The 17,817-nt window shown below is 40.6% G+C and overlaps 1 protein-coding gene across 1 annotated transcript in view; it reads right to left on the minus strand.

Annotated features, from left to right (window-relative positions):
- The window catches only part of rptor (regulatory associated protein of MTOR, complex 1), a 383,050-nt gene that overhangs the window by 93,106 nt on the left and 272,127 nt on the right, over positions 1 to 17,817 (minus strand). Inside the window, exon 23 of the mRNA XM_060844826.1 lies at positions 7,519 to 7,705. Coding sequence (XP_060700809.1) covers positions 7,519 to 7,705 — 187 coding nt within the window. The remainder of the gene's footprint in view (positions 1 to 7,518; positions 7,706 to 17,817) is intronic.

The raw sequence follows: 17,817 nt of genomic DNA on the forward strand, positions 1-17,817 counted from the left end.
CAGAGTACAGTTAAAAGTCAACTGCATCGCTGTGGGTCGAGAGTCACATGTAGGCCATATCAGGTAAGGATGGCAGTTTCCCTCCCGAAAGAACATTAGTGAACCAGATAGATTTTCCCCAACAATTGACAATGGACTCGTGCTCTTCACTGTACTCTTACTTCCAGATCTGCCTTGGTGACATTCAGACCCAGATCCCTAGAACATTACCTGGGTCTCTGGATGGCACAGTAGTTAGCACTGCTGCCTCACAGCGCCTGAGACCCAGGTTCAATTCCCGACTCAGGCGACTGTCTGTGTGGAGTTTGCACGTTCTCCCCGTGTCTGCGTGGGTTTCCTCCGGGTGCTCCGGTTTCCTCCCACAGTCCAAAGATGTGCGGGTCAGGTGAATTGGCCATGCTAAATTGCCTGTAGTGTTAGGTAAGGGGTAAATGTAGGGGTATGGGTGGGTTGCGCTTCGGCGGGTCGGTGTGGACTTGTTGGGCCGAAGGGCCTGTTTCCACACTAAGTAATCTAATCTAATCTAAGCAGTCCAGTAATAATCAGCTCTCATTTCTAAATGCTCAGATTGCTTGCTCACACATTTCGGGCATAATGCATCATTTCCTGTCTTTTCAGATACTTAATTCACACAAGAGCTGCAAGAGACAAGGTGGTTTTCGAATATCTTGTGATAATGAGGGTACAGTCTACCTAAAAACTTACTCCTTCAATCAAAGTCAAAGCAAGCTTTTAACAACAAAAGTGAGAGTCTTTTTTATTCATATACAGGAGTTGACATCACTGGCTGGGTGAGCGTTTATTCTTCATCCTTAATTGCGATTTAACTGAGGGGCTTGTTAGGCCATTTCAGAGGACAGTTAAGAGTCAACTGCATTGCCGAGAGTCTGCAGACACATGTGGACCAGACCAGGCAAGGACAGCAGATTTGCAACCCTAAAGCACATTAGAGAACCAGATGGATATTTGCGACATTTGACAACAGTTTCTTGGCTGCTGTTATACCAGCTTTTAATTCCCAATTCTTATTGAATTCAAATCTGTCAAGGTGGAATTCAGGGTCATGTTCCCAGAAACAAAAACAGAAAATGCTAGAAAAGGTCAGCAGGTCTGGCAGCATCTGTGGAGAGAAAATCAGGATGTCGAGTTGCTGGTGTTGGACTGAAAGTCAGAAGTCACATGACGCCAGATCACAGTCCAACAGGTTTATTTGAAATCACAAACTTTCAGAGCGCTATTCCTTCATCAGGTGAACTGCTCCGAAAGTTTGTGATTTTAAATAAACCTGTTGGACCGTAACCTGTTACTTCGGACTGAGAATTACAGTTGATGTTTCAGGCCCAGTGACCCTTCCTCAGAAACCATGTCCCCAGTACATTAGTCTGGGACTCTGGACTACCAATCAAATGACATTACTACCACTCTTCCACTGCCTTCCACATCACCTTAAAACCAGAACAGATGGTGACAATTGATGAAAATAATAAAAGCCTGTGAATTGGAAATTGAAAACAGCAAGAAAATCAACAGCAGATCAATTAGCTTCAGAAGGAGAAAGAAAGGAGAATACATAGGACATAACCTTTCAGGACATCCTTTACGTGCTAATCGACCTTTACTGTATTTCCAATATTGTCCTTCTCACAAGGAAATGTCATACCCATTTCCTCTCTGATATACTTTTGCTGCTTTTCTTAACATACGGAACCATTTCAGCCATGCACAGATTTATGGAATTTACCTTTTAATGAATGGCAAAACATAGGCAGTTCACTCGTACAAATTCATCATGCAACATAATCCTCACAGCATACTAGTTTACACTGCCATTTATTTTGTTTAAAAGGGCAAATAAAGTTTGCAAAATGAGATGAGATGACACTGAGAAAGATAGATTGAAAACAAAAAATGCTGGAAATGACAGCGGGTCAGGCAGCATCCATGGAAGGAGAGCAAGCTAATGTTTTGAGTCTAGATGACTCTTCATCAGAGCTGGTGATGAAGAGTCATCTAGACTCAAAAGGTTAGCTTGCTCTCCCTCCACTGATGCTGCCTGACATGCTGTCATTTCCAGCATTTTTTTGTTTTCAGTATAGATTCCAGCATCTGCAGTAATTTGCTCCTAGAGATAGTAATGGGAACAAGGGTTACAGGGAGAAGGCAGGAAGACATAGTTGAGAATCATATCAGCCACGATTGAATGGTGGCCAAACTTGATTGGTCGCATAGCCTAATTTTGTTCCTGTACCTTATGTTCTTATGGACATAGAAAAAGACAAACCATGATGGGCGGCACGGTGGCACAGTGGTTAGCACTGCTGCCTCTCAGCGCCAGAGACCCGGGTTCAATTCCCGACTCAGGCGACTGACTGTGTGGAGTTTGCACATTCTCCCCGTGCCGGCGTGGGTTTCCTCCGTGTGCTCTGGTTTCCTCCCACAGTCCAAAGATGTGCAGGTCAGGTGAATTGGCCATGCTAAATTGCCTGTAGTGTTAGATAACGGGTAAATGTAGGGGTATGGGTGGGTTGCGCTTCAGCGGGTTGGTGTGGACTGATTGGGCCGAAGGGCTTGTTTCCATACTGTAAGTAATCATAATGATATGCAAAATTATGTGTCTAGGCTGTCCACTTAGACAAATGCTAGTGGTGTTCTTAAACCACAAGAATTTGGAACTACTAAATGCTCAAATGAAAGCAATATACTGCTAAACTGCAATCTTCCAACAAACAATGTTGTTCAAGGGAAGTCAAATCTGTTAAAATAATGAACGCTGGGTTTGAGAGTGTTGCCCTTAGCTCAGATGTAGAAATCTGGTTTCAGTGACAAAGTCATGAGTTTAAATTGCATTCCAGAGATTTACGTCCTTAATGTAAAGTGACCCTGCATTGTAGCAGCAAGGGAGTGCTGCACTAATGGGAAATACTTTTAAAAGTGGCATTATCTGTTCGGTCAGGCTGTTGTGAAAGACCCTGTGGTCCTACATGAAGCGGAGGAACAGAATTCTCCTAATGTCCTGGCCAACTTCTTCACCCTTCAAATCGTCTAAACAGATAGTCTGATCATTTTTTACAACTGTTGTTTGTGTATGTAAATTGCTTGACATGGTTTCTCTTTTACAACAACGTTACAGTAGCTGCAAAGTTATTTTGGACTTCCTAAGGTTGTGAAAGATGTATAAATGCCAGCTCTTGCATATCACACAATTTGCTTTATTCAACTGCAACTGTTCTTGTTAACAATTGATGTGGCAGGAATTTTAGACTGTCCACCGAGAACTGCATGTGCATCACGATACACTGAATTACTGAGTTGCAATATAATAAATTGTCACTGAACTCAGCATTACACTTTATCAATCATTTTTGCTAACTTTGGTTGACTGCATAAAATCTACTAAAGGCAATTCTGATTCAAGGACCTTGCAAAGTTGCAAAATATTCTCTACATTTTAAAATAATAAATAGATTATTTCTGTGGTCGTCTAAACAGTTATTCACAACAGTTGACGAAGAAACACCTCTTCAACAACCCACGTTGCTGTACTTTATCAAAGTACTAATCAGGCATCCAATGATAACCGAATCTGTAACTCAGATGTTCAGGACTTTTTATTGCCTTAACAAAAACACAACATTTTGATTAAATTAGATGGGCATTATAATGGTTAGTGCTACCAATGTATTTTTAAACAGAAAACAAAACTCTCTAACAGCCCATAAGATCAAGCATCACTTGTTTTTTTCCCTTAATCTGTGTAATTATTTTAAATTTATTTTAATTTCAAACTTGAACCTTTTTTTAACCTATTGGTTAAGCTGCAATTCTTTGAAAAAGTCAAATTTATGGATTAGGATACAAAATAGATCCTACTGTTCATTGGGTCTTTGCCAATGTTGGTGATGGGGTTAGGAAACCAAGCCAGACATTATTTTCATTATGGCTCCATTAGACAATATAATGCAACTATAGATCAACACACTGTGTGCTTGCCAAAAAGAAAAGATTGCCAAAGATTGCTCCCTTTCAGTATCTCCGAGGGAAAGCAAGCTTTCCCAGAAAAGCATCGCCTCACACATTTCCATTTCTGCTTAATCAGAACTATGCAGAGAGTAATAAATAGCTCTCAAGCCATTTGCTTTTCAGAATAATCTGTATGGCTGTCAATTTAAAAAAATACAAACATTACACAACTGACAAAGTAAAAGATTGTAACAATACCTCAGCCAAAGGAAGAAAAGAAATGATTCATTGCAGTTGCCACTTGCTCTCAACAGAAATTTAGTTTAATCATTGAGAGGAAGAGAAGTATATGCACATGGAAGACAGCAGTCTGTACCATGGGTGAGGATTTCAAACCACACTTTTTTTAATTAACATCTAAATACCTCAGCACTCAAGATGTGGCAAAGATAAATCTGGAGTTCGCTCCTAGGTGAAACTTCCTGTGTAAAGACAAACTCTACTCTTCAACATCATCCATCTCTGCACCTTTGCCTAACCCTGTCTCAAGCCATATGCTTTTTTTTAAACTGAAGGACTCAGCTAATCCAGCATTCCCCTGGTCATATTCAAATCTCCTTAATCTCAAACCCAACCAAAATGCTGCTGCCTTCAACTAGACCCACACCAAATTCAGCTCAACAAGAAGCTAGCTCACTGACCAGTTTTATCTTGCAGTCCATCAACACTTTGATAGGAAACCTCTCAAAATAATTGAGGGCATCTCCCCTCGCTACCTGATCAAGTTGGTCATGTCCTAAAGGACAAGCTGATACACTTAGTCTGCAACTGGTAGTGAAAGAACCAACAAGGGAAAAACACATGTGACCTTATCCTTACCAATCTGACAATTGCAGATGCATGTGTCTATGACAGCATTGGTAAGAGAGACCACCGCACAGTTCTTGTGGAGATGAAGTCCCCGCCTTCACAGTGAAAATAACCTCCATCGTGTTTTGTGGTAATATTACTGTGCTAACCAGGACAGACTTTGAACAGATCTATCAACTCAAGACTGGGCATCCATGAGGCGCTGTGGGCCATCAGCAGCAGAGGATTGTATTCCAGCACAATCTGTAACCTCGGCCCAGCATACCCCCCACTCAACCAATACCATCAAGCCAGGGGATCAACCTTGGTTCAATGGACAGTGCAGGGGGATATACCAGAAGTAGCACTGGCAAACCTGAAAATGAGGTGTCAACCTGGTGAAGCTACCAAACAGAACTACTTGCATGCCAAACAGCATAAGCAGGAAGTAACAGCAAAGCTATCCTACAGCTAACAGATCAGATCTCAGTCCTGTTGTCCTGCCACACTCAGTCATCAACAGTGGTGGACAATTAAACAACTCACTGAAGGAGGAGGCTCAAAAAAAATTCCCGTAATCAACGATGGAAGAGCCCAGCCCAAGATAAGGCTGAAGCAATCACAGCAATCTTCACCAGAAACTCAACTCGACTCATGACAGGAATACTGGCTACAACAGCAGGTCAGAGGTTACGTACGGTGGCGAGCAACTCACCTCCTGACTTCCTAAAGAATGTCAGGAATGTGATCTAATATTCCCTACAGACCTGGATGAGTGCAGCTCCAATAACACAAGAAATTTGACACCAGCCAGGACAAAGTAGCTGGCTTGATTGGCACTACATCCGTAAGCTGAAAATGTGTTGCTGGTTAAAGCACAGCAGGTCAGGCAGCATCCAAGGAACAGGAAATTCGACGTTTCGGGCCAGAGCCCTTCATCAGGAAAGATCCTGATGAAGGGCTCTGGCCTGAAACGTCGAATTTCCTGTTCCTTGGATGCTGCCTGACCTGCTGTGCTTTAGCCAGCAACACATTTTCAGCTCTGATCTCCAGCATCTGCAGACCTCACTTTTTACTACTATATCCATAAGCATCTACTTCCTCCATCCTCAGTAGCCAATAGTCTGTATTATAAATAAAATACACTGCAGAATTTCAAAGATCCTCAGAAGCACCTTCCAAACCCACAACTACTATCACCTAGAAGAAGGGCAACAGATAATGGAAAGACCACCACTTCAAGTTCCCCTTCAAGTCACTCATCATCCTGACTTGGAAATGTATCATTGTTACTTCATTAGCACCGAGTCAAAATCGTGGAATTGCCTCCCTAATGGCATTGTGGGTCTACCCACAGAACATGAATTACAATTGTTCAAGAAGGCAGCTCACCACCACCTTCTTAAGGCCAACTAGGGACTGACAATAAATGTTGGCCAGCCAACGACATGCACTCCACAAATGAATTATTAAAAAAACCCTCTCTAAATCAGCTCTAGCACAATGCTCCATCAGCTTAGTGCTTCTCCAACTATGTTCTCTATGAACCTTTAACTCTCGTCACCCAATCATTGGCATCACACATGGAGCTATAAAAGCACTGGGTTCAGGAATCCCCTCCCTGGGACCCCTTTTGTTACAATGTTAGAAATCACACAACACCAGGTTATAGTCCAACAGGTTTGTGTGAACTCATAAGCTTTCAGAGCGCTGCTCCTTTGTTAAGTGAAGTGGGCTTCACCCGATGAAGGGGCAGCATTCCAAAAGCTTGAGATTTCAAATAAACCTGGTATCATTTGACTTCTGACACTGTCCACCCCATTCCAATGCCAGCACCTGTACATTTTGCTACAATCACAGTGAAAAAAATTATCAACCATTAGTGGTGTCAAGAAATTTGCATTTCTTGCTTTACTCTCACTGACATAACATGAAATGCGGAGATGAAAAGGTTACCTGTGGAATTTTCAGCTTAGAAGAAAAATGGAACTTGACTTGAAATATACAAACAAAACTTTGAGCAACAAAGAGAAAGCAACAGCAAGGATATGGAAAACTCCCCTCTCAAATCTTACCAAACTAGTGCTGGAAAGGAAAGCAACTTGGAAAAACCTTTTGTTGACTGAGAAATCCAGCATATATGAGATCTTCACAAGGAAAGAGGATAGCAGTGAAACAATTGTGCTCAGGCTTTACTCTTGCAATCAAGGACTCAAAAAATTGCCGCTGCCATTTGTTCTTCTCGTCTGGGCTAAATACCCCTCCTTCCTGACCTTCTATCCCTGATATAACTTCAATACCCATGCCTTTGTTACCCATATCATTTTTATTTTGGACAATAAAACTCCACTCTCAAAAAAAACCTCAGGAATTGTATCTCTTTCATTTTTGATCAAGAAAATTAAATTTAATTCAAATGCGGCAGCCATGTACTGAAGAGGAGAAAAATGAAATGACATTTTCAAATTAATGAGAAGTTTTTTTTTTAAAAAGACAACATGGGAGTCATGAACCTTCCTCGGCCGATGATAATACTTTGCAACGTTTTGTTCAAGAACTTCCTGGAGCACTTTCCTCTCAAGCCAAACATTCAGTCATCCTCAAATACTGTATTTTCTTTGTTGGTGTGGTACTTAAATTCAATAAAAAACTTACTTCAATACTGTGAGCCATTTTACCTTCTATGCAACATATCCAACAGGTTCTTACCTGATCTGGACCTTTATCAAACATCTTTCGTGTTCGTGAAAACTGATGAGAATGTGGAGTGTACTGCGGCCCCCCAGCGGCACCAGCTCCTGGTCGTGGTACTGCTGAAATATCTCTAGGTCCTGTCTGTTTGCTCACATCATTGGTTAGACTGGAACTACTAGTGCTGGGTATAGGAGGAGAACCTCTGGAACAAAAGCAAAAACAGAATTTAGATTGAGACATAGCCTTCTGCTACCATTCAGTTACATGGAAATAACAGTCTCACTGTCTCAGGCTGTGCATTAGCACATTTCAGACTGGCAGGCCTTCACTCATAAGGGTGAGGCCTCCAGAAGGTCATGGAGGCAAAGTCACTGCATTTATTTAAAAAAGAAACAGTCAAGATTTCTAGATTTTACAGTTGCCAAGGGGATACAGAAATACAGTGTTGAGAATTAGCCATACTGAATAACATAGCAGACTCGATGGGCCAAATGGCCCATAACTGCCTCCTCTCTTTGTGGAATGCCCACCCTGAAGAGGTTTTGTTCTTTTCTCCGACACCCCTCTTCCACTCTTTAATTAGCTCTGATGAGGACTCATCCACATTCGAAACATTAGCTTGCTCTCTCTCCATGCATGCTGGCTGACTTGCTGTGATTTCCAGCAGTCTTCAGTCCTTTGGGATTACAACTGTTCCTGTTTTCCATGTTTTCCATAACCTTACTGCCAGGAACTAAGTGGTGTTATTTAATAAAAATAAGAAAATAGTGACTGTCAAATACTGAACATAATACTTTGCCTGGTTTACAAAGAGAGGTTTGTCCCACCATGTCAGCACCACCTCTGTAACAGCTGCAAAGCAGGGGGTGCAAGTGTTTCCAGACTGAAGGGGAGAAACAAGGTACGATTCCTTCTCCTCTATTCTAACAATCTTGTTACTATTCATCCCAAGAAAGTTCATTCTACAACACCAATCAATGTCCATTTCCTACACAAGTAACCACTTGCGATTTTTTTTGTAAGCAAACCAATTTGTAACAAATTAAAACTGTGCACTCTATGGGTATTGTGAATTGGATTGCGACTGTTCATGTTGTACTGCACACAGGACACTGACAATAACTGAGCAACAAAAACCTTTATTTTTTAATGCAGGATAGGTCCAAAGGCAAGTCCGACTGCATTGATTAGGGCAGACTATTAATTTTGACTGGTCATTTGACAAGGCTAGACTGTATCGTTTGCAGCAAGTTCAACAATATTAGTTGAAGTTTTGGGTTGCTGAAGCTTTAAAAAAACAGATGTTTACAGCTTTGCCAGTTATATTCAACCTCGTGAACAAAGAAATTGATCTTATTTGTTTTATGTTAATGAAACAAATGAATCTTGACAGCAAAACTATTAAGTTATTGCATGAGAAAAGATAGATCAGAGAGGAGGAACCAAGCCAGGCTCACATTTGCTGTCAAACATTTAAAGCAAGTCCTTTCAAAGAAAAGTTGCATTTCATAGCATCACAATCTTACGTTGAAATATTTTAATGAGTTAAACCTTTAGTAAGATAACCTGAGATGAAGATAATTTGATTGTTAAATAGGTTAATGGAACATTCCTGGACTTAGTGCCACAACTGCATACACTGAATTTATTCCAACACTGTGGAAATAGGGTTATCTGAAAATAGCATGTCATGGGTTATGTTATTACAGTTGATGTTACTACATAGTGTTAAGGCCGTCACATGTCAATACACCGAAAGAAGCCGACAAAAACCCTAACGAGCTTTGCAGTACATGTTTAGCAGGAACAAGAGATTGTGTGAAAGGCTTGTGCACTCAGGACTTAAAACAATAGCTGTGTTTACAATACAGTAGGACTCTTTGCTATCCTAAAGATAAGAACATTTCATATCAATTATTTATTCAAGTCTTTTTCTAATCTGTTATAATACGACAAGTAGGTTTTAATTAAGATTCTTCAAGATAATCATTCAGATTATCAAGATACGATTCAGAAATGCTATAGCAAGAAATATATTAATCACTAAAATATTAGAAAGAAAGTTTAAAATAGAAAGGGGCTTCCTATCTCTTATCAAGGACAACAGCTACGAGAGTTGGAATGGTGAGAAAACTCAAAGACAATTCTGTTAGTCCTGTACAAAATAGCAGACACAGACATCAAAATGGAGAGATAAGAGGTCACAAGTTTCCCATATACCAAAAGGGACCCATTCAGATCACAGCAACAAGATTCCTAACTGAATGATGTACTGGGAACAACCCAGCACTAATTAACCAGTAGTATGCATGAGGAATATGTGCCACCATGTCAACGTCACAAGAAAAACACAAAATACATTTTACTCAAAGGTGAAATTAGAGTTTCACTTTTCTTCCAATTTGAGCTGCAGATTAAGAGGGGAATTGAACCCTCGTGTCAAGGTCAGATTCAAAGGAAGTCTTTGGTCTCTCCTTGTACTGAACCAGTTGATACATGAATAAAAGTTGCCACGTGCTTCGGGCTCTCCTGTCTCCCAATTGACACCTCTGTAAAGATTCACTCCAACAGTCAGAGTCATAGAGATGTACAGCACAGAAACAGACCCTTTGGCCCAACTCATCCATGCTGACCAGATATCCCAACCCAATCTAGTCCCACCTGCCAGCACCCGGCCCCTATCCCTCTAAACCCTTCCTATTCATGTACCTATTCAGATGCCTTTCAAATGTTGCAATTATACTAGCTTCCCCCACTTTCTCTGACAGCTCATTGCATAGACGCACACCCTTCGCGTGAAAAAACTGCCCCTTAGGTCTCTTTTATATCTTTCTCCTCTCACCCTAAACTTATGCCCTCTAGTTCTAAAAGTGTCTCACCCCAGGGAAAAGACCTTGTCTATTTACCCTCATGATTTTATAAATCTCTAGGAGGTCACCCCTCAGCATCCGACACTCCAAGGAAAACAGCTCCAGCCTATTTAACCTCTCCCCATAGCTCAAATCCCCGAGCCCTGGCAACGTCCTTGTAAACCTTTTCTGAACTGTTTCAGGTCTTTAGCAAAAATGGCTGATGACAGACCCAGCACAGAAACATAGAAAATAGATGCAAGAGTAGGCCATCCAGCCCTTTCAGCCAGCACACCATTCAATATGACCCTGTTTGATCATGCAATTTCAGCATCCCATTCCAAATTTCTCTCAATGCCCCATGATTCCTTTAGCTGCATGAGCCATGTCCAGATCCCTTTTGAATATTACTAGATGAGTCAAATCCCAGATTGAAATCTGGCTTGATATTTTATTATGGTTTTAGCAAGGTAGTCTTTTACATGCTGCAGATTTGGTTTTAATAATAAAACAGAAGTGTGTTATACTCAAACAATTAAAAACAAATCAAAATAAATCAAACTGTTTACATTAAAGATTTTAGAACACATGAAAATCTACAATCTCATTAAATCCAACAGCACTTCTTTGCAGTACTCACACCAGACAGAGAATTCCCTTTTCTATCACAGTGTTTGACTTAACAGATTATTTAATTCCCAGTCCCGAGAATGAGAGACACTCTTCTATGAGCCTTCACACAACTGAGTGTAGTGCTGTCAGCTTCAAATAATCCCTTCAGGGTTTTAACCAAACACTGGTTTGGAACTTTAAACCTCAAAATAATCTATTTCTTAACAGTTGAAAACTATTTCCCTTTTGAGGACCAACTGTTTCACACATCCAGCTTCAGTCAAGACTTCTGAAAACACGAGGACTGGCATCCATAAACTTTTTCCAAGCTATGAAGGTTTCGCCCAATCAAAAGCCACAAAACATTTGTTCTGAAAGCCTAATGCACATCTGTTTATTTTGTTAGCTCACAAAAATTCTCCCAAGGAAAACAAATTTCCCATTAGCCTCCAAGAGCACTGTCTCTCTCTCCACATGTGCAGTTTTATAAATCACCAAGTTACAGAAATGTTTACAAATTAATTATTAAACTTCAAAGACACAGACCAAAAGAAGGGGCCATTAGCTCAAATCCAAACTCTTGAATAGATGATATTAAAATATGGACAAGTCACACATCTTACATCACAAATCTAAGTGCACTATTGAAATATGGTATAGCTTTTCAATAGCACAGGCTACAAAATTTTAGAACCATTAAAAAAGTGATGTGTTTAATAAAATTTAACATTTGAAACAGCCAGAGGCATACATCGGAGTGGATTTGCTTGGAATCACATGGTTATCAGGTATCAATTTCGAATCAAGGGCAGCATGCTTCAGTAATGATTAACAGTTACTTTGGTGTTTGAGGATCCCACACGTCATGATTAATTGAATGAATTCACGCTTCCATAGCTCCCACAGGCAAGATGATCTTAATGTCTAAGTGCAAGTATAAAATCATGGTCCTAAATTGTTTAATGAGTGGCACTAAACCCAGACACTAATGATTAAATTTTCTTTCCCTGGTTAAAACAAACTAAAATTGCTCTCCCATTAGGAGATTATTTGTGTCTTCTTCAAACCTATAAAAAGTATGTCACATACAAGTTAAAGCTGCAGTACAATGTTTGACAAGTGCACTACTGAAGCTTTGTTTTTAGTTAATGTGGTTGCATAAGGAATATTTGTACCAAATACATTATTTCTCATTGGAGCAACACACTAGAAATCAAATCTTCACAAAGATTAAACATTTTATACAATTGTGCAAAATTCCACAAATTGCATCCCTTTTAGACCCGAGTTAACATATGCACAGACCAGTTTTTGCACTTACTAAGTACTGCTATTTACTTTGAATAAATATATTCTAGCTACAGGCAAACTATCATAAACCATCAGGGGATGATCTCTCACCCCATTAGAAAACACCCCCTACATTTGCATACGCATGTATACACACACACACACACACACACACACACACACACACACAAAGGGTGCTATCAGCATAGGGAAGGAAAGACTGCAGGGAAGTTCAATAGTCCCTGTTCACATTGTTCGCACAGGTGATTCTTTTGGTTTGCAGGACTTGCTGCTCCTTGATCTTCCTATTCCCTGTACTCCTACTTGCTTATAGGAGGCACAGAGTGACTGGTTCCCTTCAAAGTCTGTCTTATTGGTTAAGGGCCATAGATTGCACCAATTGATGAGGAGAAACAAACTGCCTTTCTTCAGGCTTGGTGTATTCTTGCTGCAGAGAAAGGGACTGTTCCTTCCTTTTGGAGGTGCAATAGCTTCTGATCAAATGTTCACAACCACAAAACTGTTCAGCTACCTATGAGCCAATCACATAGCTGTTGGGAGGCAGAAGGTCTTTGCTAGTGATATCTGGTCTCCAAATCACAGACCAATTAGATGTTTGTTGCCAGTTGAATCTTATTTTGGTGCATACACTGATTCCAGTTCGTCTGCAACTCAACAACCCCCACTGATTGAACAGGCATCAAGGTAAACAGCACTTTGTAAAATTGCTGTCAACTTCCACAATCCTTGATTTTTAAAACAGTTCTTTTCCATTTCAGTCCATAATAAAAAAACCATGAAGAGAACTGGGGAGAACAGTCCATAATAATCAATTCAAATTCAGTACCTATATAAATCAAAGACATGAGTAAAGAGAACCATGCTCTGAAGCAATAATTCTTGCTAATTTATTGTTTTGTCAGATCACACAGTGTGATGGGATAGGCACTTCACGGAACTCACTGTTACCAGTGTTATAATTGTCACTTCTTTAATAAAGGCCCATCTGTTATTTACAGGGCGCATACAACTCTTAGGAATGAATCATCCAAATGGCAACCTACACAGCTTGACTAGTGGCAGGAAATACACGAGGCAGGAAATGCTCATCGCTAATATGACGAAGTCCTACGGTTTCCCCATGATCATTAACATGCTCTCCACCATCAAATTCTTTGTGATCACCAATGACCACAGAATGAATCTGTAGCACAAAATAGCAGTCTGACCTCCGAGTCAGAGGTCTGAAGTTTATGTACTCTTATCCACTCTGGGAGCAGGCTGAGAGGGAAGGCACAAGGATCATAAAACTGGGTGGGATAGGGGAGGGAGATATGTTCCTTAAATCAGTATCCTTCCAGCAAGAAAAACAGAAAGAAGCATTGTTTTATTAGCTTGGGAAGTATATTGGGAAATAACAGAAGAGGCACAAGGAAATAGTAATTGAAACATTCTTACAGACAGAGAGGAGACAGTGAGGACTGCAGATGCTGGAGATCAGAGTCGAGAGTGTAGTGTTGGAAAAGCACAGCAGGTCAGGCAGCATCCGAGGAACAGGAGAATCGACATTTCCGACATAAGCCCTTCATCAGGAATCTGATTCCTGATGAAGGGCTTATGCTCAAAACATTGATTCTCCTGCTCCTCGGATGCTGCCTGACCTGCTGTGCAGCACTACACTCTTGGCAATTACAGAAAGAAAGTCAAGAATAAGGGTGCTGGATTAGATTAGCATTAAAGGGTTTTGCCCAAAGTCACCAGTCAGATAGTTCAGCAAATGAAAACTGAAAGAACTGCGGATGCTAGAAATCAGAAACAAAAACAGAAATTGCTGGAAAGGTTCAGCAGGTCTGAAAATGTCTGTGGAGAGAAATCATTTAACATTCCTGTTTCAGTGGCTCCTCTGAAGAACTGGTTTATAAGTTAACAAACAGGTTGATCGGTCAGCTGTGCAAAATCTTTAAAGATAGCAAGGTGTATTTAAATTATCAGAGCATTCTGAAAAGGTGACTAACTGGATATATGGCAGAGTATTATAGTAGTCTTGATGAGGAAGGAGAAAATAGAGTATAGAGTATGCTTGTGGGGAACATATGAACCAACTGTAAACATTTCTATAGCTATGTAAAGAGAAGATTGGTGAAATCTAATATAGGTCCTTTACTGTCAGAAACTGAGGAATTTATGATGAGCAAAGTTTGACAAAACTTCAGAACAACCCACATCCTACAAGGGTAAAGGCAAGGAGTAGATGTCAAAAAAAACCTATTTCTTCAAAACATGTTCAGCTTTTCAGTCGTTACTAACTGTGCATGTACAATCACAGCTGCGTTACCAAAAGAAATAAAAGTTAATTTCTTTGAATTGACTGTCTTCAACTTTTTGTTCTATTATTCCAGTAATAGGCCTGGAGCGTTTCAAATTATTTTGTTATAACTGTCTCAGGATGTGGATGGACCACTTCATTGGGGGTCACAGTTTACGTGGTCTGAACAAAGAGCAAATAAAAAAATACTTTTCCATGCCTTAGATGTGCAGGGACAAATGGTCACATTGTGTTGTGCAATTCAATGGTTTCATTAAAAGTAATGAGCTATTAGTTTAGTCATAACTTTGTGCTAGCAAAAGAGCAGCACTTAAAGAAATGGTTGTTTTGCAACCAACTTTCCTTCTAAGCTGCACAGTAAACATCTCACGTTTCTGCAAAGGCTGCACAGAAATGAGCCCCTACGTCACTAAGATTTCATATTTCATTTATTGTGAGGACTTGAGTTTTGAAGGATTATGTAAAATTGACTCATTTCAAGTTCTGTAGCTAGCTGGACTGTTTTTTAAGACATCACTTGGATATTGGAATTTTTTGTAAAATAAGGCATTTTTTGGAAACTATATGGATTTCGCAAATTTCTAGAAGTAATCAGCCTGGGTTTTATGGATACCAGAAAGCTAGCTTCTGTTTGACAGTGTTTTGGAAGCAGTGGGGTTTGGGGTCTAGCCTGCAGTTTCCCAGCTCAGCTCCCCATTTCTGAAAAACAAAGCCTTACACAGCCAGTGCAATACCCAAAACACTGATCCAGTTGTTCTTGTGAGATGCCTCTCAAGGGGCTTGCACCTGCAAAGATTCCAGAAACAATCTTACGTGTCCAGTAATCTGTGCACACAAGGCAAAACATCAGACTGACAGCTATTTGGACGATTCACTCCTTATCCTTTCTACCTTCAAATAGCAACAATCATTTGCAAAAAGCTTCCCCCCCCCCCCCAAGACAAATACCTGAAGAAAAATCCATTTTTTTTGCTTTCCCCTACATGGTATACATGTGCATGCATGCTCATATATGAGAGATTACTTACAGGGGTAACTACTTACTTTCATGTTATGAATTGTACTTGTTAATTAGTTTGAAATCTGTTGAGTAAGCTTTATTTAATAAGTTAATAGTTCTGTTTATTAAAAGACACCTGGATGATAGCTCCTTTTGCTATAAACCTAATACAAATAAAGTACATAATAGGCCATATCAGTGACTGGGTGAAGGATTTTACATTGTGACCAGAGGCATTGTGGGACAAGTTGTCGATAGTGTTTTCCTCCCACCTTAGTTTTAAGTATGGCCATTTGCAAAAGAAAAGCACACAAAGAAATCACAGTGCATTCACAAATCATAAGGAATATGAACTGCATGACCGCAACTCTTTTTATCATCAACAGCACAATACGATAATTCATAATTAGCATCCCTTGATCAGTAGGAGTTCAGATGAATCAGTTGGCAAGATTTTTGCAAGGTCAGTGAAGGATTGTAGCTCAGGTTGAGGTTTAGGGTGTAGGTTTGCTCACTGAGCTGTAGGTTTGATATCCAGATGTTTCATTACCTGGCTAGGTAACATCATCAGTGGTGACCTCCAAGTGAAGCGAAGCTGTTTGTCTCCTGCTTTCTATTTATATGTTTGTCCTGGATTGGGTTCCTGGGGTTTGTGGTGATGTCATTTCCTGTTCATTTTCTGGGGGGTTGATAGATGGTATCTCGATCTATGCGTTTGTTTATGGCGTTGTGGTTGGAGTGTCAGGCCTCTAGGAATTCTCTGGCATGTCTTTGCTTAGCCTCTCCCAGGATAGATATGTTGTCCCAGTCGAAATGGAGGGTTTTTTCATCTGTGTGGAGGGCTACGAGGGAGAGAGAGTCATGTCTTTTGTGGCTAGCTGGTGTTCACGTATCCTGGTGGCTAACTTTCTTCCTGTTTGTCCTACATAGTGCTTGTGGCAGTCCTTGCATGGAATTTTGTAGATGACGTTGGTTTTGTCCATGGGTTGTACTGGGTCTTTTAAGTTTGTTAGTTTTTGTTTGAGTGCGTTGATGGGCTTGTGTGCTTCTAGGATTCCAAGTGGTCTTAGTAGTCTGGCTGTCATTTCTGAGACTTCTTTGAAGTAAGGTAAGGTGGTTAGTGTTTCTGGCTGTCTTTGGTCTGCTTGTCGTGGTTTGTTCTTGAGGAATCTGCACACTTTTTTTTGAGCCTCGTAGCCCTCCACACGGATGAAAAAAACCACCATTTCAACTGGGACAACGCATCTATCCTGGGACAGGCTAAGCAAAGACATGCCAGAGAATTCCTATAGGCCTGGCACTCCAACCACAACGCCATAAACAAACACATAGATCTAGATACCATCTATCAACCCCTCAGAAAACGAACAGGAAATGACATCACCACAAACCCCAGGAACCCAATCCAGGACAAACATACACTCTCCTGTAGTGTCTTTCACAGTAATTTGAAGCATATAGCTCCTGGTTTATCAATACTTAATGATTTGTGTCGTGTCTTTTATTTTCATTCAGTCACAGGATGAGGGTGTGGCTGGCTAGGCCAGCATTAATTGCCCATTACTAATTGCCAGAGGGCAGTTAAGAGTCAACCACATTGCTGTGGGTCTGGAGTCACATACAAGCCAGACCAGGTAAGGATGCAGGTTCTTTTCCCAAAGGATGTTAGTGAATTAGATGGATTTTTTTTTGACAATCTACAATGGATTCATGGTCATCATCAGATCTTAATTCCAGATTTTTAAACTGATTTCAAATTCCAATATCTGCCATCATGGCACTTAAAGTTGGTTCCCTAGAATATTCAAACCCACATCACCAGAACAACATTTCTCACTGCCTTGCCATTTCTCTATTTACTGACTATTGTGCATCTATCTCAGTTTTTCTTTCCTTCTGGGTGAGTACTGGCACATGATGTTGCATGCTAAGGCAGGAAAGGCTGGAACCTCTGTTCCCCTTATCTGATGGGAATACCTGTGGCATGGACATGTATTGAAAGCAAAGTGTTCATGTCATGGGGTCCTACAGAGAAGAGGACAGGCAAATGTGTGCAGCCAAATTGGGGTACATCAGGCTTTACTCTGACTGTTAGAGTCAAAGAAAAACTGTAGATGCTGGTATCCAAAGTTTGATTGTGGCATGAAGTGGGGATAGGTTTCCTGGTGGCTGAGAAACAGCAGCATCCGAAACCTGTGAATGTGCAAGGCAATGAGGCAGAAGCCTGGACAATCGGC

This window comes from Hemiscyllium ocellatum, chromosome 25, assembly GCF_020745735.1.
Source record: "Hemiscyllium ocellatum isolate sHemOce1 chromosome 25, sHemOce1.pat.X.cur, whole genome shotgun sequence".
NCBI lineage: Eukaryota > Metazoa > Chordata > Chondrichthyes > Orectolobiformes > Hemiscylliidae > Hemiscyllium > Hemiscyllium ocellatum.